This window comes from Amyelois transitella, chromosome 23, assembly GCF_032362555.1.
Source record: "Amyelois transitella isolate CPQ chromosome 23, ilAmyTran1.1, whole genome shotgun sequence".
Classification (NCBI taxonomy): Eukaryota; Metazoa; Arthropoda; class Insecta; order Lepidoptera; family Pyralidae; genus Amyelois; species Amyelois transitella.
Genome location: NC_083526.1, coordinates 5,302,957 through 5,325,455, shown reverse-complemented (window position 1 = coordinate 5,325,455; position 22,499 = coordinate 5,302,957). Strand labels below are relative to the sequence as shown.

Below are 22,499 nucleotides of genomic sequence, written 5' to 3'. Positions count from 1 at the left end.
GATGGACTGATAGGCAGACATTTAATGTAAAATTAAATATAGTAGTCGTTCGCCGCGAACTTAGACTTTGCGAATGCGGATATTCACAAACCTAATAAGTCTATATCCCTTGCGAGGTAGACGGAGCCAACAGAATTGATAAGACTAAACGTATTTTGTACAAAACTGTGAATATCTTAATGTAGCCCTAAAAACTTAAAATCTATTGAAACCAACATACATACATAATACAAAAAAAAAACATGATTTTACATACAGAAATGAATTTACGCCCCAATAAATATACTCGGAACTACAAGGCGTAGGAAGCTGTACTTTGTCACTTTTGATCAACAGGAATTGTAGATGACTTCTAAGAGAGGATATCCTTGTGTCCCACTCGAACGCCAAATGAATGAGAGTTTTCCTTCTACGTGGGCGTAGATGTGGCTATAATCTATTGTAATTTCTTACATTCCAAGTGGTGTCATATCCGAATGAGTAGAAAAAAATCATTCCATCTTTTTGTAACGATGATGGGCAAAAGCTATTAGAACTTTTCTAAAAAGGTAGTAGAGAAAAGAATCATTAATATTCGGTAAATCTTTAACTACAACTTGGGAGTCGAGCGGAGTAGATAGATTGAAAGTTTCAATCTATCCCGTCCACCATTAATTTGAATTTGAAACTGAAAGGGTAACCGATGTCTACGTGACCTACCTATTACGATAGTTATATAATTTTATAAGATATTGATTACATTTGACCTTGACAACTTTGAGAATAGCGGATATCTTACAATTTTATGCTATACTAGATATAGAATGCAGTGAACATGATGATAATTAAATCTATACTAATATTATAAGGCTGAAGAGTTTGTTTGTTTACTTGTGCGTTTGAACGCGCTAATCTCAGGAACTACTTGGTTCGAATTGAAAAATTATTTTTGTGTTGAATAGACAATTTATCGAGGAAGGCTTTAGGCTATATAACATCACATTACAACTATAAAGAGCAAAGAAATAATGGAAAATGTGAAAATAACGGGGAAAATGATTCATCATTGAGGGCTTCAATGATGCCCCAAATAAATATTCTACGCAGACGAAGTCGCGGGCACAGCTAGTATATACAGTTATTTTAATTGCGTTCTTACGTTATAATTTAATGGAGATCTGGAGTCATGATAAACATACTCCGCGTAAGCTGATATGCCACAGCCCATATGCGTCGCGGGTGCACTGATCATTTCCAAGTAGGGCCGGCCATTTTGTTTAGTGGGAAACCTGGAAGTAAGAATAGTTTGGAGTCAAACTATTTTGTCTTCTACAGACTTTGTTTGACATTGTTTTGACAAGTCACCTTTGACCCCCTAACTCTAAAGTCTTACTATAATATAAACCTCAATTTTGTATATGATCCTCTTATTGTCAGGTTGGCTGGAAGAGATCCCACTTAGGGATAAGCCCGCCTTTGTACTGTACTGTTTTTATTTGTAATGTACTCCTTTAGTGAACAATAAAGCATTTACTTACTTACTTACTTACGTACTGTTGCAAAATCTAGAAAAGGATGGATGCAACAATGGAAAAGGAATATTTAAAAGGTTTTAAAGAGAGCAACGAAAGAGAAAAGAGCATCTGAATAACTTAGTAAAATTGTTATTTAAGATCCAAATATCAACAGAAATCTCATGGAATATGAAGCAAATAGTAACAAGTCTTTTAGTTTTGATAAATGAATAGGACTGTCAGATGATATTAAGGTTTACGATATGAAATAAATTAAAACGACTACAATTTTGTCTAACAGTGAGATAAAGACGATGAAATATATAAATAAATAGTAAAATGCAAATATCTCGTATACTTACAAAGTCCAATCAGGATAATCGATGAGCATTGAAGGAGTCACAGAAATTTTCTGGCCATACCAAGACTTCAGCACCTGGGTGACGGCATAGGTGACCTTGGAAGGAATAAGACCAGCTTGGGTAAACTGGCCACCCTTGTGAATAGGGAACCAGTCGGGAGTGGAGAAACGAATAAGGCCCGCAGTTTGTCCAGGGTCTGGAAACTTTTCTGAAAAATGTTGATAATAAAATTAGATCGATATTGTGAAACGTTATTTTGAAATAATTTACTTGTTAAAAAACCTATTAAAGCTTAAAATAACAGTATTAAAGAATTAACTCGGTGATACTATAATTTTCATAACAGATATGCTATGTAATCTGGAAATAGGTCGTTAATGATCTTGTCCTGACAGAGTGACTTTGACTAACTGTGATATTCTGGTTGGACGATCACATAAAATGACTACGTGCAGAGAACTTAGAAGAAAATAATGAAGCAAATTGCCTACACAGGTTGCAACTACGAAAGTATTAGGGTATGAGTGTAGGTAATAAATACGTAAAATTAAACTTACTTGTAGCTCTACACATGTCGTGTCTTAGCACACATTGATTGGCTAATACTTGGGCAAAAGTTGCCAGTTCGTTGTCCCAATGCTAGAAGCAAACAAATAGGTATAAATGTATTTTTTTTCTCTTCTATTAAAATTTGCTGCTTTATTTTGAAGCTAAGCAATATAAGAATGATAAGTATCATACGATCTTTTCCCTATGCCATCGTCTAAAAATACGACTTTCAACGTATTTGGTGTACATTAAAAATTATTTTACACGTGAAAAACAATTTTAGTAATGTTTTCTAACCCAACCGTGAAACAAAACAGGTAATAAAATAGAAACCGACTATGATACTAGTATTAAACAATAAATTAACGTACCAGTTTAAACATGCCGTAGGCTCGCGGAAAATCCTTCCCACCTTTTCCTTTTTCAAGGCCCATAGCAAGTTTACCTCTAATTCTGAAATAATATTAGTGTGTATTTGTTTCGTTTGTATTTATATGCATTGTATTTAATTAATCTATCTTTAGGAAATTTTACAAAAGAGGCCTTCAAAATGAGGGACATTAAATCTAATATATTTGAAGTTAATCGTGAGTGTCTAAATTTTAGGAATTCTGATAATTTATTCTTTTTTGATTGATTTTGATGATCTCAATGGCTGTTGAGAGGAAGCATTATTTAATTAATCATTTAATCCACTTATATCTTCACTTCAATTACATTATCGTGATATTTGAAAATATAGATAGATAGAAAATCATTCATCCGTACACAAAAGTGCTCTAATGTATTGTTGAGCCAAATGAAAGGAGATCATTACAAGAAACTCGTATCTAATAATAAGTATATACTTGTAAGTTAGATACACATGTTACTAACGATACCTATCATATATTTGAGAAAGAAACTCACGCGTTGGACACTTCTAAGAGTTTGATTGCTAATTCCGACGTCATGGTAACATTCCTTGGGTTACTACAGCGTGGACCCATAATTCTAGTCTGAAATAGGAATAAAAATTATTTTTCTAGCCTTTGGTCGAGAGTTAGTTCCAAGCACAATTCCAAAATCCTCTTTTAGGTAACACCAAATTAATTTTTATTGCCTATATCCATTCATATAATCACGTCTATATCTCTTGCAGTGTAGACAGAGCCAAATGTCCTGAAAATATTTAAAGGTTCGGCTGTACGGCTTAATTAATGGAATTGAAATCCCAATAGTGACAATTTGCAAGCTTTATATCTTCAGTATGCCAAATTTCAGTGAAATGAAATAGCTAATGATTGAATATCAATCTGATTCGTGATTTCTTTTTGTACATTTATATCAATGGCCTGCTGACTGAATTGAGACTGAGAGATAGTAACAGGTTGCTAATCTATCGTCTAAAATAATTCCGAGTTTTTCAAGCTTCGTCTTTTTATAAGCTAAAGACTAGCCTATGGTTTACTTACAGGATCATAGTACATACACATAACATGTGCACCTTCTTCACAGTACGGCATTTTTGGACAATAATCGGATACTACTATGCCCTTTTGACTGAGACTGTCTATAACAACCGACAAATTTATCTCCTTGAAGACGAGTTGCAGTATCCATGTTAGTATAATTATCTGAAATATTACATACATACACATAAATTACATACAATCACATAATTACGTATATTTCGCTTGCGAAGTAGACAAAGTCTTGAAGACTGAAACACCACGCTCAGCTATATATATGGCTTTATGATGGAATTGAGATTCAAATAGTAACAGGTTAGTAACATATGAGAAGAATCCCAAATATTATAAGCATTTCATCTAGTCGCCTTTTGCGTTATTAATAGGAAAGGTTTTTTTAAAGTGGTCTTTTTTTAAAGAGCCGAGACCGGGAACCGCAGGGTTTATAAATATTTTGAAAGTATTTTGTCTGAAATATTTTGTGTTTCAAATTAAATAAAATGCACAGATAAACAATATCATAGTGTTCAGGATCCAGGATCCTATGACCATGAATAGGTAGATCTTCGACTTTAGAGATATATGGACTTAACGAGACTAACGCCAAAAAAAAATAAGAAGAAGGTCAATTGTATTTATTGAAAGAGCCAGTGAGAGAAAGAGAGAGTGTTTGTATCATACAAATGACTATTGAAAACCTCACCTTTGAAAACATTTTGATACAAAATCCTTTTCATTGTTATTGCAAGCATTGTGTCAAGACATACTACAATTGTTTAATAAATTTCATATGTTTAAAAATATGAATTCCTATTGAGTTTTGTTGTATTTTTATATATTGATAAGTCGACCTGAAACGGACATGTTTGAATTGTTTAGTATGCTTATCTACATCCATGGCCTATTTCTGATGTTTATTATAAATATTCATTTGTTCTTTAAGTCTTACTTTAATGTCTACAATGACGTCGACGATGTTTATTTTTATAAGTCGCCCCCCACTCCCAAATACAAATTCACTACTTGTGAAATGAAATGTTTACGTAGATTACCTTCGTGGATTGGTTAAAAAGAAACGTCACATGTATTTTTAAAAACATTTGAAAAGAACAATGGTGTTTTGTGTTTTGGAAACAGTAAAATCTAAGATATGGTTTATAAAAGAATTAAAGCTGAACAAGGACTCATTTTAAAGCATTCTTTCAAAATCATTGGACAATGTATCTCTTGATTTTGCCAGCTATTTTTGGCTGGCAATCGGTTTCGTCAGATATTGTTAAGGTATGATTATTATTCTTATTTCACATACCTTAGTTTTTATCTCGTCATATCCTTTATAATAATAACCATGACATTTATAAAATTAAAATGAAGCCAATTATATTTAATTGGCTTCATTTTATTTAAATGTTACGGTCTAAAATGTGTTCAACAGTCCAACTGAGTAAACTTTGCTCAGTAGGACTGTTGAGGGGATATAGATCATGTAAATTAAATGTAAAAAGATCAGGCAAAAATTTAACAATTTTAATAAATATCAATTTATTTTTAACATGATGGTTTGTTCCCAGAATCTTCCTGCATTTCATTTTAGTCAAAATGATATTATTCAACCAGCGCTTGCACATTTTTTACCAACAAAACCGGTAAGACATTAACAATAGCTTTAAGTTTTATTTGTTTATTAAAATTTGGATATATAACGCTTTTTGACGTCAAATATTACTTCAGCCTTAAAAAAACTGTTGGCCCTGTCTACTTTGTAACGGATTAAGACGTAAAACTATTTTATATTATTTGTTGTAGATAGTGTTGAACACATCAGTTTACATAGACAGAAGTGAAAACATCTTACGAGTTCCAAACATAACGAGATTTGAAGGCAAAAAGAAACCTTTAAAGAGACCGCCAAAAAGAACAGTCCAGAAGATAATAAGAAAGAACAAGATGAAGAGAAAATACGCTCCGGTCGTGACCCAGCCTTCACAAACGAAGGAACAAGCTGAACAATATGATAATTTTAATTATCAAGAAGAGCCTGTCATAAAGAATGTATCAACGCCACAGACGAATCAGAAGAAACAAAAAAAGTGGAACAAATTAGTCAGATATCCGATGCCGTTCAAAAAAACAGGTCACAATAAAGACTCACAGAAAAATTTGAATGTGTTCAGGAGATATAAGAGAAGTGACGATAGAAAAGATCTTTTTATACTAAACGATTTGGACGAAATGGAGTTTCTGAGTAAGAATAAAGACTATGATGTTGTCAGTGCGCATTTACAAAATCATTGGTAAAATAAGTGTTAGAATTAGGTGATATCATGGACTAAATATATAAAAGGACCGATGGAGTGCATGCAAGATATCGTAAAGAATGTTTAGTTCCTTATGAAACTATAGATGGCGCTAGGTGCATTTAATCGTTATAATTTGAAATCAATCTACAACGACACGAAGCATAAGGAAGAAGGAACTCGTTGTACTTATAATTATGGCAAGGATAATTAAGATTTACATTTATACATAAAGTGACGCCTCTTTCCCGAAGAGGTAGGCTGAGACTACATCTTTCCACTTGCCATTAATTGCTCCTTCATGCAAGCCCCGCGGTTTTGGGTACTCTTTATTTTCCAGGTAAAACAATAGCGCCATCTTGTTTTAATACAGGATTTTAACAATCTGAAATACTTTTTTTTGTTCACCTCTGTTAGTCATTTTACATATTTGGTTCATGGTAATATTTAATAAATTGTGATGTAGAATAAAGTTAATATAAAATTAATTATGATAAAGTCTTTTGCTTATTCTATACGTTTCTCTTATGTTCAAAATGGATAAATCTGACTATTGTGTAGAGGAAAAAAAGAGGATAAGAGTTTACATTTTTTTCTTTGCCAAAAAAGTCATTAATTTTTACCTTATTAGGTCATACGGCATTTGCGAAGGTTCAGACAAAAACTTTTAGAGCTGTTGAGATTTCTTTATTTAAAAAAAAACTACAAAATGTCCTTAAAAATAAAATAATAAAATTTGTACAATTAGAATAAATAAATTAAGAACGCAATCATACGTAAGCTACACAACTGTACAAAAACAAAAGAAATGGTTTTATCCAATACATGTGAAAAAAGTGACTTAGAAATAATAAAAATAATACTTTTTTATTTTGAAGTTTAAAAACATAATTTTTAACTTCTGAAAAAACTATTTTTTAACGGCGAACGTCCTATTTATATGAAATAGTTTTAAATACTGGCTTTAAAGCTTGTTATTTCAAAAATAGAACTTGTACAGTTAGGAGCGTATTCTACTCGTTTTAACAAAATCACTAAATTAGGTTTGATACATTTTTTTAAGTCATTCAAAACGTTAATAAGCTTAAGGTTTACCCGCAAATGATAAAGACGTGTTGTTTGAATTTAAAAAAAAACAGAACAAGGTAAATACGCTCCTCACTATACATACCATTGAGTCGTGGAATTTCATTTGGAATTTTTTAAACACAATTTCTACGTCGATAGTTCTGAGAAGAATTTCTGGTTATCTTGCCAACGTTAATATAGCACGTGGATCGCAAGACAACATCATAAAGTCTGCACACTTACGACACGACACGACGCGACGCAACGCGACCAAGAACCAAAGCATATTGTGGGGCAATTTTAACGCATTAAAGACACTACACTGCGCAACAATAAATCAAAAGCACTGAATTTCATGTGTTTTTATCAAATTGACTGTGTCCGTTCGCAACGAGCTTAAAGCTTTTGTAGGAATATACCCCGTTTTCATTTTTTTAATAGATAGCCCTTAAAAAGTGTGGTGAAACTTTAAGGCATCTCTAATAATGCACTAGCATTGCATCCACGATACAGAGGGGTCAAAAGCGTGCCCTGCTACATAATAAAGACAGTGTTTTGGGGTGATGTGACTAGCTAACCCATACTGATTTTAAACCTTCGCGTTGCATTATACTATTAAGGTTTCGCTAGGCGACCACGGATCATTGTAACATGTCCGTCCGAAATAATATAAAGGTACGGTACGTGCGCGTTTAACACCTGTAGTATTTATAAATACCAACCTAATCTTCTAAGTACCTAAAAATACTACAAGAAGCTTACTGTACTGGTCTTGAGGATATTGAAGTAATTAGTTGGCATCGTGTCGGATTGCGTCGCGTCGCATTGAACATTCTTATAAGAAGGTTGGGTAGCGTTGATTCGCGTCGTGTCGTGTCGCAATTGTGTTCAGAGTACAATATATAATAAATAACACAATATAGCACACAAATAACACATTGGCACTGGACTTAACCTAAAATAAATATCTCTCAGTCTCAAGCGTCTCCTGCCTTAATATCCTCTGTTCCCTTCTTGTTCCTATATTCCCAGCCCTGGTAAGCCAAGTCCTGGGGATTGTGTTCATGTTCTCGGAAAGAGATGCCTCCTGACCCATATTTGTGACCACCCTGTAAGTTAAAATTTAATGTTTAATTTTTTTTTTAATTTTTTGTGGTTCCCGACACTTTATAATAGAACCACTCCATATGTTTTCGATGGTTGTTGAAAAAGGCGACTAATAGAAATTCTTAAGTTAAGAATTCTTCTTGTAAGTGATTGACTAGCAACCTATCACTATTGGAATCCCAATGTCAACATTAAGCCAGACATTAAGCCAAACCGTTGGCTCTGTCTACCCCGTAAGGGAAATAGGCGTGATTAAACGTATGTATTTCTTTGAACACTTCAATAGAGGAGCCTATAACGGCTCGACCACATAATTTTTCACCCTTGAGCGTTCAGGTGGTAGGATATTCATCTTCGAACCATTCCTTGACAAAAAGGACCAGTTTTGATTAATCGTTCAAAATGAAAAGTTACTTCTGTTGTTCAATCGCCTGAAAGTGAAAAATTACGTCGTCTCATCATCATAGGTTGTTACTAACTGGGTTTAAGTCCCTAATTAAGCTATTTATATCACTAGTAACGAAACTTTAATTACATATTTCAACGTTTATACAAAAAGAGCACTACCTGATCTATCATAATGATGACATAAAACAGGTTACAAAGAAATTCCGATGAAGGCAAGTTTTATGTTGAAAAACAATGTTACTTTGATGTGAATTCGTAGAAGTAAGATCAATTGGATTGCAAGAAGCAGAATCAAAGTAAAACAGAATTGTTATAATAACGAAAAATTGTTTCGACGAATTGGATGTGGTGTCAGAAATTGATCTAAGGATATCTTCATTTCGACATTTTGTCATTACTCAAATAAAACTCATAACAATTTGATGTTTTTGTGTAATAAAATAATGTACTCTCAATGACATGAACGAGGATTTGAGAATATTTTTAGTTTTTTAAATATCTTTATTTATCGGTCTTAGCAGCACTGCCCTCTTAAATTCCTACTAAAAATTAACTTCACACTACTGAAACTTTATTCTGCTAAAAGTCTCACGGGAAAGCCTAAGTCGTATACTATCTCACGATCACACATGGTTCTACCATACTTCTGATTAGCCTCTGACAGCGCACCCTGTCTTGACTCCCTCCAAAATCTCTTTACTGTTAACCCTTTCATTCCGTATTACTTACGTCCTATTCCAGGGAAAGCTAACAATACACTTTACGCCCTTTAGCTATGCCACTACCAATTCCTAGATTCATTTCCAAATAGACGATGCTTGCGAAACTTACAGGGTAGCTCTCATAATGTCCATACTGCTGAGGACCTTCCCTGTAAGGTCCCACGCCCAGGCCAATGCCAGCAGGCGAGTACTGAGGTCCGGAGTAGTGACTCGACGAGAACGGGGAGGTCAGGTTGGGCTTGCAGAACTTGAAGTAGCCGATCACTCCTGGAAATAGAGGGGACATTATGTTATTGTCTTCCAAAGTCATTCAGCTGAATGTGGAATAAAGACGTGATTAAATTTCCAAAATAATAAAAATCTGTCAGGCTAATTGCTTAAGTAGGCCAGTTAGTTCTTGAAGATCATATAGTAATTTTTAATTTATCTTAGGATTGGTTTTAGTTTATTTGGGTTGTGGGCATCAGATGGTGTTCGCTCTTCGTTAATACAAGTAACCTCGTCATATTATAATTTTTTTGTAGTCCTAGTACTGTGAAGTCAAAGCTCCAAAGTACTCAAGGTAGAACTTCTTAAACAAGTTCTACCTTGAGTACTTTATTTTTCTGTCTTCTGCTGAAACTTTTTACAGAGTAGACGATCTCTAAGTAACAAGTTTTTTCGTCAGTCTTCTCAGGAAGAGGTGAAGTGATGATTATTTTTCTTTACCAGAACTCATTATGTTAAGTGAATAACATTATTACCTGGGATAATAAGAGCCATGAAACCTAGGAACTTCTTGAAGCTGGCCAAACCAAGGATGAGGGGCAGGAAGAGAAGCAGCTTCAGCTTGAACAACTTGAGGATCAGCAGCATGGGAATTATGAGTTTCTTGAGCTTGTGGCGACCTGAAATCATAAAATAACTAAGTGTAAAAAATTTGATGCAGTGACATAGTTATTATATACATTACATTAAGGTTCATTATGCTCGGTCGCAAGATTCTTATTTTGTCTATCACATAACCACTCATGGCTCAACTAACCTTGCGACTTTAGTAATGCTTTACCGTGCCATGTAGTTTCCGGCACATTAGAATCGGACCATTTTATACCCATGGATGTCGTAAAAGGTGACTAAGGGAAAGGGTAATTGGGATTCTTTTTGTAGGCGATGTGCTAGCAACCTGTCACTATATAAATCTCAATTCCGTCATTAATCTGTACAGCTGAAGTCTACCAGACGTTTCAAGACTATTGGCACATTCTACCCCGCAAGCTATATAGACGATTTTATATATGTATGTAAATTGTTTTTCCTAACTTACGGAAAGGAGGAGCCTTCTTGTCTTCAATGATGTCGACTTCGTCAGCTATCTCATCAATGAACCTGGGTGCGATGACCCCGCCGGACGTGACGTCATCATCCAGTTGCATCTCTAGAGCAGTTTGTCTCAGGAACCTGTGGGGTTGGTATTAAATAAAATAAATGCTCTTCTTCTTCGTTTTGGCGTTAACTAAAAGCGGACCTCGGGCTCAGGGAAGTGAGGATGTTCATTTTTCCGAGCCCGAAGTGCGCCTTTTGAACTTGATTCTGGATTGGGTTAGTCAGGTTTTTACATGAAGCTACAACCTTCTCACTTTTGCAGAAAACCTTAACTCATATTGGATTCTGGCTCATGGATCATGGCACAGCAGACATTTAGGTGCCTGAATGTGCAGGGTTCCTTTTCTATACATTTAAACCTAAGTCTCCTATTCTAAAATTGTCGAAAACCATTTCCATCGCAATAATACTCGTACAAAATTCTCATTATTATGAAGGAGCTAATATTAGTTTGCTTTGCAGTACGGAAAATTCAAGGAAAGTTGGCGAGTACGTTTTAAAGTCCTCTAGCAGCTTACTAAATATCCATTTATATGAAAAGTTCCGGGTTTTATTTGAATTTTACCTTCATGACGTTTCAGGATAGGAATATTATAAAATTATTTTGCCTCTCGAGAAAATTGTACACTAGGTTTTACTAATTAATATGCCTACATACATAAACTTACGCCTGTTTCTCTTACATATTTCTTTTGCTATCAATTACCTATGTACCTGAAAGAAGGGTCTTTCAGGTACATAGGTATCACGTAGGGACATACATACATATAATCAGGTCCCTTGTGGTAGGTACAGACTAAATTAATGTCTTGAAAAGGTCCGTCTCCCCGGCTCAAAAAAAACCTAGGTTAACCTTTCGCGTATTGGCTGCCTGATAAGTATGCCTATAAGTAGAGAACATAAGGGAATATTGTTGTCTCTGTCTACCTCTCTGGAAACAGGCATTAGTTTATGTATGTATGTATCAAGTAACCATTTCATCGGTAAAATTGGCGCAGCGCACAGTTTGCAATTAGGTGCGGCTGTAAAAACAAATTGAACAGCCATTTAACTTTGATCGATTAAATTCGTAATCGATTTATCCGATTTATAGGGAAACTTCACTAACGCGGGCGGACAGCTGGCTGATTGCTTAACGAACTTTTTAATTGCAACCTGTCACTATTTGAATCTCAATTTTATCTTAAAGCCAAATAGCTGAACATGGCCTCTCAGTCTTTGCGAGACTGTTGGCTCTGTCTCTCCCGCACGGGATATAGACGTGATTATATGTATGTATGTATTTTCCATAGCATCTAATCCTAGAATGGAAGCCCAGGGTCCGCTTAAAACTGACGCTGTTTTGGGTAAGTCAGTTCATACGAAGCGGCTCCCGCGTCTGACATAAGCTATTCAAATATTTGACTTCCAATCTTAAACTTAAAATTTCAAAGCTTTCCACTTCATTTGCATCCAAACGTTTATCCATGATTAAGAACCTTATTTATCTATGGATAATTATCCACATCTAGTGCACATGTTCTTAATTAAGAGGAAATGATTAAGGGATGTTTGCGAGACAGCCTATTGTCACAGGAAATGAGCTTATTACCCTGTGGAACTACTTTCTGAGCGCATTAATCTAGTAGACTGTACTATTAAAGGGCGGATTCATCCAAAAAATAAATAAATAATTATAACTAATGTTATTCTTTATGACGGTTCAGGAAAGGAAAGTTATTCAATTTACCTATAGACTACCGTATGTTTATGCTGTTAACTCTTTATCAATTAACAAAAACAGCTGAACTTGGCCTTTCAGTCTTTTCAAGACTTTTGGCTCTGTTTACCCCGCAAGAGTAGTTATGGTTGCTATGGTATATATCTACTACTTACAGGGGGATATAACCAAACTTGGATCATGGTAACACATTCAATGACTTGAGAATGTGGAAATGTCCTCCACGATTTTTTTTACTCACTTTAAAGTGATACAGAAAAACGCCAGTGGAATTGAACCTGGCTACTTGATATACGTTAGTGGGCCAACCAATTTTCGTCGACACTTTTCTTTTAAGTAGACTCATTGTTCTTGCATTTGTTCGATGTCCTCAGTTGGTTTAGATCATGGCTTGGTGCAAATGCTTATTTCTCGAATAGAATTATTAAAAAAGACAATTTTTAGAATACCAGTTACTAATCCGCTTCTTTTGGACAAAGTATGTATTAATTAAAGTAAGCAAACTCGAATTAACGCGAAAATACCGTTTTTTACTGAAGTACCGACCTGGTTGCAACGACCGTGGTATACATACATATATACATACATACATAAAATCACGCCTCTTTCCCGGAGGGGTAGGCAGAGACTATCTCTTTCCACTTGCCATGATCTCTGCATACTTCTTTCGCTTCATCCACATTCATAACTCTCTTCATGCAAGCTCGGCGGTTTCGGGTACTTTTGACCTGACCCTTTACCAGGTAACAGGGTATCTCATGCCGTATTTGATCAAGGCTTCCCAGGTCACTGCTAATGGTCTTCCAATAAGGAGTTCTCTTACCGCTCAATCTTCCTCATGCCGAATTTGACCAGGGCCTCCCAGTCAGAGTCACTGCTCCTGGGCTGCGACTCCAACTGAGGGGGTTCATGGGCTAGGGCCCTAGCTTGCGCTTCACGTTTCACCAGCACAGCATTCTCTGATAACCTGAAGTGGAAGAGAAAATTTATTGAGTTTCAGAACATCTTTTGGACAAGACACTATCACGGCTCGGCCCACGCGCCGGCGTCTTTTGGCGGTGGATTTAAAACATGCAAAGTTGAGAGGGATAATTTGAAAAGTGCCGTGTGGTTCCCGGCACCAATACAAAAAAGAATAGGACCACTCCATCTCTTCCCCATGGATGTCGTAAAAGGCGACTAACGGATAACTTAATAAATAAAATTAAATAATAATAACCCTTCATCACTTCGCAGTCGGTTTCAATCCACAGAAACAAATACGGGAATCGAGACGCTATGAATTTAAACCCTTCAAATTAATGACCACGAAAGGGCCGAGATGAAAGACAAAATCCTAAGTACATATTGAACTTGGCAGGTTGGCATACAAGGGACAGGTCAGGTCTATTAGGAATATTAAGAGAAATTTCTAACCTTTTTGGATCAGTCTAGGTTGGGTTTGATTAATCCTTATGGATAGATTGAATTAAAATAGATATAATTCAGTTACCTACCCTAAAAAAATTAAGTGACTTATGACCTATAATAATAACAAAAAGAGGTCAACATAAATGTAAGTATATAGAAATAAAAATTTACGTAGCTACAAAACGCATTAAATACATTAACACTATTACATTACACTATTAATAAAGAGAAATATGTAGATTTGTATTTTTTGCATGTTTGTAAAGAATAAACTCAAAAACTACTAAACCGATTTCAAAAATTCTTTCACGAAAGCTACATTGTCCGAAAGTCATAGTCAAGTTAGTAAGTAAGTATATAAAAATTGTATAACATATATATGTATGTATATGAAGCTTGTTTTCACTATAGTATTCTACCTTGTTCCCGACAATTCAGTTTAACCTGAAAAGGTTAACTTTAACTCAATATAGAAGTTACACAGTTGTATCACTTTTAAAGTTAAAGTTGACGTAGGTAGTTCAGTGTCTCTCTTTTAAACCGATTTCAAAAACCGAGGAGGTATGTCAATTTAACCATAAGATACTTATATTTTTAAATTTTAAAAGAGATATTTGCCCGTGTGCCGCCATAAGTGCCGTATGGTTCACGGCAAAAATAAAAAAAATATAGGACTACTCCTTCTCGTTCCCATGGATGTCGTAAAAGGCGACTAAGGGATATCCTTTTAAGGTACCTTTATCCCTTGCGGGGTAGACAGAGCCAACAGTCTTGACAAGACTAAAAGGCCACGATCAGCCGTATAGCTAAATGATGGGATTGAGATGATTGCTAGCTCATCGCTTACAAGAAGAATCCCAAGCAAAGTCTTACGACATCCATGGTTAGGATATAGAGTGGTCTAACAAAAGTTTCGGGAACCACACGGCAGATTATCCCAAATGTTACGCGAGTGAAACCTAGAAAAACTTACTGGTAAGCCTGTTTGTCGAAAAAGTCATCGAAGGATCTCAGCGCCTGGGCTTTGAAGCAGTCAGCCAGGTCACCGTTGATGCACTGCTGGGTCGCCTGCTGTACATAGGGGTCCTGGTCTTCGCCGAAGCCCAGCCAGTCGAGAAGACCTCTGCCTTGGGCCTGAGGCTGGAATTATTGAAAATTTGGGATGTAAATGACAACCAGTCGCTACATACATACATACATATAATCACGTCTATATCCCTTGCGGGGTAGACAGAGCCAACAGTCTTGTTAAGACTAATAGGCCACGTTCAGCTGTAAGATAGAATTGAGATTCAAATAGTGACAGGTTGCTAGCCTATCGCCTATAAGAAGAATCCCAAGTTTATAAGCTAATCCCTTAGTCGCCTTTTACGACATCCATGGGAAAGAGAAGGAGTGGTCCTATTCTTTTTTTTTATTGGTGCCGGGAACGAAGAGCTAAGACACGCGCAAAAGCTAGCATGTACCTACAATAAAGTCACAACTATTAATACAAAAAATATTTACCGATCTCCCATGGTCTCCGAAGTTGAGCGATCTCCCCTCGGTCTCCTCTTTAGGCGGCTGATCCGGCAGACGAATCCCCCCCTCCCCCCGCGACTGCAGCGCCATGGTCGCCGCCAGGACCACCATCAACCATCGGGCTTGACTTAACATTTTAACTGCTTATGTTAAAACCTGTTAATGAAAAGATATGGTTTCGTTAATATTTGGCACTATTAGAAGAAAATTTGGGTAATGTCATACGTGGAATTTCCATGTATACTATACAATAATCTTATAAATGTGCAAGTGTATTTGTTTGTTTGTCTTTAACGTCAAAATCACTGAAACGATCTACATGAAATAATGCATATACATGGTGACATTTAAAACAACTGCATCCTTTTAAACATAGACTATACCCATGCTTCTGAGCCGTTTGAGCCTATTTTTATTTAAATTAAACGTCATCATTTTCACATTTAAAAAACCCTCAAAAACTACGTCACACGCTTTATTAAGACCAATACTACAAAAGGAATTTAAAACTAAACATGTAAATAAATGTCTGAAAAATATATTATTTTTCTAGTATCAAGATCAAGGTAAAGTACAGAGTTGTCGAGATCGCTCAGCTTAATGCATTGTGTCGTTGACCTCTGAATCTTACGCGTCGCTTTTCCGCCGGCCGGGGTGATATTACGTATTTAGGATCGTGGATTTTGATAGTTTTATTTTTTTTCGTACTTTCTGAAATATGAACCGATATTTTTTTTTTACGTTTTTAAATATCCTTTAGATGAGTACACTTAACAGTTAAATTTATGCAGTTGAATTAAATGTCACCCTGTATACAGTGTGGAAAGATAAAGGGAACTTTTCACGTTTGAATGTGAGTCTTCATTTTCTTAAAATAACTGTGAAACAGTTTATTTGAATTTTATCTATTACCAAATACTTTTTCTAACGTTGTCTATAGCGACTACCGTCTAAAACTCAAAGTAGACGTACAGAAAATGTTCCACATCAGAATATCAAATAGCAAGTAACATGTATGACTATTCCTCAAAGTTTTAATTAAAAAGTGTACATTTTGCACGTTGTTCCACAACTGTTTACCGGCTGTGTAAACTAACATCGCTTGTTTTTTAATGATGGATTGTTGAGGAAATACGAGTAACTAGCTATATTTGAAAAAATAAACTAACTTTTTAACTGGCCAGGCTCAGGTTGTGGATGTTTATTTTATAAGTTTTATAAAAAAATTAAAAGTATCCTTTAACAAATATCGAACTTATTTTGAAGCTATTTTTTTTTATCAATATTCGATTACGCATTTGTCTTCCATCTCACCTGATGGTAAGTGATGATGAAGAAGATATTACAAATTCTATCCAAGAGATAACCATTTGTTCTACTTTTGAATTTTCGCTGACAGTTATGAGTTAAGATAGTCAAGAGACAGAGCATTAGTTGTTGGGTATCTGATTCGGAAGATATACACGAAAGTGCCCAGATTTAAACCATACTAAGATCTAATTACTATTTTATATGTCTGTGGAATTAGCGCCACGGTGTTATCACTAGTTATAGCGCTTATTAAATTACATTAAAAATCGCGTTTACTTGCTCGAATTTTTTGACCGAGTAAAACTCGCACTAATCGTTTTCTTAGATAATTTTTGTCATCGTTAGAGTAACAGTTATCATTAAAAATTGAACATTAATATATCTTAAGAAACCTGCAAATGTCAGGCAAGTGAATGTGTAACAGCAGAGAGCATTATACTTATAAATACAGCGTCAGTAAGGTTGTTTGTGTAACTTGCTTCAAACACGATTCATTTGGGAGTTTAAATGTAAAAAGTTTTGTTTTCTAACGTCAAAGTTTTGCTCAAATGCTCAAGTATGTTTTTGGGAGAAGTGAGCGAAATGAAAATTATCAAAATTTTGTTTGCTGCACCTTAATTGAAATAAAAACAATACCAAGAAAGGTTTTCGTTTCGTAACAATCAATGTCTTTGTTCGTATCGCTTTATTTATATCGACGACAAAAGTTGTCAATAAATAAAAGCCCGTTTTGACAGCTGTCAAATACGTACATTTTTAAAGGCTTTTTAGCGGGAATCGTTGTCATGCTGAAATTCCTTTTTATAACATAATAAAGTATGGTACTTATATTATTCCTCAAAAAACACACTTTTCGAAATAGAAAACTTATTAATATTTAGGTATTTTATTTAACTATCACTTTAAATGGCTGACTGGCATATCTAGAGAAGAAACCAATATCAAGGTGGGCCTTGAAATTAACGCATAAACTTGTATTTACACGCAAAGAAATAAGTCATTACTTTATTTTTTTATGATGCGTGGATATTAACTGGTGCGTTAAGGGCGTTTACCTACCACTCGCTTTTTGCGATTGAGAATTTATAGATGATGAGTTTTCAAGTATGATTACGTTTTAATTTTAAGTAGGTAAGTATTTTTTGCTATTATTGAGTACCATTATATTTAGTGTTCGTAAATAATTTCTAAACAGTGTATCTCGATGTGCTGTGCGGTTCCTGAAATTTTTGAGACCACTCCATCTCTTTCCCGTGGATGTCGTATGAAGCTACTAAAGGATACGCTAATAAACTTGCGATTCTCTTTTAGGTGATAGGCTAGCAACCTGTTACTATTTGAATCTCAGTTTCATCTTTAAGCCAACCAGCTGAACGGCGCCTTACAGTCTTTACAAGACTATTGGCTCTGTCTATCCTGTTAGGGATAAAGACGTGATTATATGTATGTGTGTATGAACCTCGATTTTCTCTTTCTTTCTGGGCATTTGATCCGGTTTTGCTATCCCTAGGGAACTTGTGACCTGGTACTGGAGCAGGTGTGTTATGTAGGATACATGTTGCAACTTCCATTTGAACCTTCACTTTTTAACAGGGAAACCTTAACCAGTATTGAACATGGTCAGACTAGGTGAAAGCGTATTCATCCCTTAGTCATCTTTTGTGCTTTCCTAGACGTGGATTGACGAGCCGAAAATCACACGGCGTAAATGTTTACTATATACTTATATATTACTAATATTATATGCGTAAAGTGTTTTACTCTTTTGCCGTATTTCAAAATAAATAAAACATTAAAGTTATGTACCTATAGCGTCAAACGTGAGCGACGATAGACAAACGACACGAGAAAGCCGAATGAAATATTCATATTTGAACTCACTGTGTCACCCTGCTTTCCATGCACATAGACACTTAGGTTTAACATCACACAGAAACACTAGAGCACTATTATGGTTTGTCTTGACGAATGGTTCGAAACGATTGATTCAAACCAGTAACGAAACGTATGCGATTCTAAATTTCAAATTTTGACATTTGAAGTTTAGTTCCTAAATCAAATTGAAAAGTTTGATTCGTGTCGATTATAAATATTACTGTTTTGAATTCCGAACTAGAATAACTTGGAAAATAGAACGATGGCGTGCGAGTGAGAGGCATGAATACCGGTACGAGACTGCGTGCGCGCCGGTCAGTAACGGTTCTTGATGGCGATTTCTTGCCAAAAAGAATTAGATCGTCCACTTCATTGAATATAAAGTAAACCTACGTGACATGATGCACGAATGTCAATCTTTATTTGTTTTTGAGTGAGGCTACGATCCATCACTATTTCATCTTAGTCAACCTCTGTAGTGCAGTGGTAATGTGTTTGCATCTGAGAAACAAGTTTCTGGTAATGAATATCGGTCAGGCCATGTTGAGAAATGGAACGGATTAAAAATGGAAGTATGAAAGTAGTACAAATTGATAAAAAATTGGCTATAAGGTTATTATTTTTTTTATTATTCATTAATTAATATTATCAAGCAATATTAAACAGGGCAACGTACCGAATGAAAATTTAAACTCCAAAACAAAATGTCTCCTGCTATCTCGCTCACAACAGTGGACAGTGTCATAATTTAGATTAAAGAGATCTACCTATATTTGTAAAATGACGCCTGGTGACGCTGCAGTGTAGTTTGTTCCGCCGTTCCTACACATGCGGTTTGGAAGCGGTAGTAGATAAAATTAGATTTAAGTGACAAGACGTCAGTAAGTATCTTGTGTCCAATTTTGAAAATAAATCAATTCTATTCAATTCAGTTCGCGAGTTCAAATAGCGCGCTATGATTGGCTCAACCGTTTAAAAAAATTTCGTGCAATTGATACTATTATATAAAAACTTGTTACTCATATATAAAAATTACACTTCTGCGCAGGTACGGCGTTCGTTCTTATTCATCGTTAACAAGTCGAATCACGATCGTCACGTCAAAAATAAAGTAGCTATTCGATCGTAACAGACGCAAGATTTACTTGGAGTTCGCAATTTCTAAACCTTTCCCAGACACGCACGTTTTATGGCCGCCATAAACAAAGTTTTAATAAACTTGGAAAAATTATTTAATTCCGTGTTGTTTAGAAAGGAACTTATTACCGTGGCAGTTTGTCTGCGCGTGATTTGCTTGCACAATTGTTTTTGTCAGGATGTAGGAAGGTTCCTCGATGTGGATCAGCCAATATATTACGATTTTACTCGTAAAAATTTATAAGTATTATAAAACGTATTTTTATTGTAAAAAAAAATTGAAAGAAATAGTAATAATTTTTGACTACGTGAAGTATTTTAGTTAATAAATTATGGCCCTGACTTAATTTATTTAATTTTTGATGATGATGTTCAGTTACTTTCTTTTTTAATATTTTATAAAAATTAAAAGAACATTGCAACTAGGTACTAAAATGTCAGTAAATTTTTTGTTATTCCAGTAAATTATTTTATGAATTTATTACGAAATTTGAACAAACATACGCCACGCCGTCTTTGTCCTAAATTTGTGTCATAATTATTCATGTTCGCAAGGTAACCTCATAAGTCTACACATCGCAATAAGGAGCAGAGTGGATTATGCCACATCTATGACATAACAATGATTCATACATCTGTGGTTGACCCGGAAAGGAACAATACATTCAGCAAGGATTACTCACTTTCTCTTTGAAAACAACAATTTCTGTTATGGCGACAGATTTTAACGCTAATTTGCATTGGAAAAATAAAAGCAGGTGAAGAGGCAATTAGCAAGAGGTGCCGTGTGGTTCCCGGCACCAATAAAAAAAGAATAGGACCACTCTATCTCTTTCCCATGGATGTCGTAAAAGGCAACTAAGGGATAGGCTTAAAAACTTGGGATTCTTTTTTAGGCGATGGGCTAGCAACCTGTCACTATTTAAATCTCAATTCTATCATTTAGTCAAATAGCTAAACGTGGCCGATCAGTAATTTCAAGACTGTTGGCTCTGTCTACCCCATAAGGGATATAGACGTGACTATATGTATGTATGTATGTATGTATGTATGAAGAGGCAATTATATATATTATATATATTATATACATACTGAAATCACGCGTCTTTCCCGAAGGGGTAGGCAAAGACTACATATAACCACGATCACTGCATTTCGCTTCATCCTCGTTCATGTCGTCAAGCAAGCTCGTCGGTTTCGGATATTTTTAAACTGACGTTTTGCCAGGACGTCACCTATTTGATCAAGATACGACTATTTTATGAAATAAATTGATTAGCCGATATAGGCAAGTGTAAATGGTAACTTTCAAAAGGGAATTTGTTTTTCACGGGGAAGACAGAGCCATTAGTTTATAATGAGCCACAACACACAACGCATCTTAAGAAATTATGTTTATCAATTTATAAAAATCCATACTAATATTATAATTGAAACGAAAGAATTTTATAAAACGAATAAATTTAAATAAATCTATTTTAATAATATTCAGCACACAAGCAGACATAACCTTCAGAAGGCTAATTTTTCAGAAATTCTTTCAGGAGCGAAGTCCCCAAATGTTAGTTTATGATACCTATTTAATTACGGTTCCTCATAACAATGATTTTCAGGTTTCAGATTTGTCCAATTAACATTTAACCACAAATTGCACTACCCTAATTAACTAAAACTTATTAAACTTACCCCGGATTAATTAAAATCTGGCTTTAACTAGATCACGTACTATGCACTGGCTGGTGCAAGCAAGAATGACTCGAACCACTCCAAACAACCTTATATAATAACAACTTAACAATTGCATAAACTTCTTGGATCCGTTTTGTACTAACCTATCCCCCAAAAAATTTAAAAAACAATATTAAACTTTACGTGAACACAATAAGGTTTAATTTAAAATGCAAGTTAAAGTAGGCTTTCTTTGGAACTGTCTTCGCGTTCAGACGATGAACTGCTAAATAAAAATGATTTCTAAAGTACCTGTATTAAAGTTGGTTTTAATATGATGGGATGATCGTAAGCGTTGAGTTTGAATGAAGTTAACGCAACTTGGGGTATCCCAGCAAATGGTCGGCAACAAATATGGAGTCGGACTCTTTATGCTTCATTTACCTTAATTGCTCAGGTTATAAAATAAGGCTTTATTATTAAATAAGTAGTTATTTTTTACGCGCTTTAAAATATTTTATGGTATTTTGTGTTTATTCGGTTGTTAAAAATGTGAGCCGTTATTTTCGATAAAATTAAATTATTTATTTCAAGCAACTGATCAAAACTGTTTTCAACTTCAGATTAGCGAACTGAGAAAGAATTTGGACCTCCAAGGAAATACTTTTAGTACCTTATAGTAGCCAAATAATATAGAACCCGAACATTTGTAGGATGAATTTTTGACTGTAAACATGAATTTATTATAATCTATTTTACTAAAATAGATAAGGAAAATGATGATATCCCAAAGTTATATTTTAATTAACCATATTCGCCCACAGCTCCGTCCTCATGAAACGAAAAATCTTCCCTTCCCGCGGGAATTTCCAAAAATCCTCTCAAATTCACCCCTAGATAATAAAAAAATTACATCTAGGTACCTCTAGTCCCAGAAGCTTTGTTTGCGAGTTGATATAAGTAAATCAATATTTTTGCAAAATATGAAGAAACCGCTGCCACGTTATACTAGCTTGATGCATCAATCAGATCCTG

The 22,499-nt window shown here is 35.0% G+C and overlaps 2 protein-coding genes across 5 annotated transcripts; one reads left to right on the top strand and one right to left on the bottom strand.

The window, feature by feature from the left end:
• Positions 1-4,955: 4,955 nt before the first annotated feature.
• On the top strand, positions 4,956-6,555 carry LOC106130665 (uncharacterized). Of its 2 annotated transcripts, XM_060951042.1 has the most exons (3): positions 4,956-5,136; positions 5,427-5,501; positions 5,662-6,555. In XM_060951042.1, exons 1-3 carry the CDS (start codon positions 5,074-5,076, stop codon positions 6,151-6,153), a joined length of 630 nt encoding a protein of 209 aa, XP_060807025.1. In that variant the 5' UTR covers positions 4,956-5,073; the 3' UTR covers positions 6,154-6,555. The 2 variants fall into 2 exon arrangements, with proteins under 2 accessions (XP_060807025.1, XP_013185016.1); XM_013329562.2 differs by lacking the exon at positions 5,427-5,501.
• A 341-nt stretch (positions 6,556-6,896) lies between these two features.
• On the bottom strand, positions 6,897-21,536 carry LOC106130708 (uncharacterized). 3 transcript variants are annotated; one of them, XM_060951029.1, is made up of 8 exons: positions 21,483-21,536; positions 15,459-15,629; positions 14,926-15,092; positions 13,366-13,509; positions 10,764-10,897; positions 10,201-10,344; positions 9,567-9,724; positions 6,897-8,329 (listed from the first exon to the last, which is right to left on the bottom strand). In XM_060951029.1, the coding sequence occupies exons 2-8, from the start codon at positions 15,606-15,608 to the stop codon at positions 8,198-8,200; spliced, it is 1,029 nt and encodes a 342-aa protein (XP_060807012.1). In that variant the 5' UTR covers positions 15,609-15,629; positions 21,483-21,536; the 3' UTR covers positions 6,897-8,197. The 3 variants fall into 3 exon arrangements, with proteins under 3 accessions (XP_060807012.1, XP_060807011.1, XP_013185064.1); XM_060951028.1 differs by lacking the exon at positions 21,483-21,536 and adding an exon at positions 18,591-18,940; XM_013329610.2 differs by lacking the exon at positions 21,483-21,536 and adding an exon at positions 18,666-18,940.
• Positions 21,537-22,499: the final 963 nt, after the last annotated feature.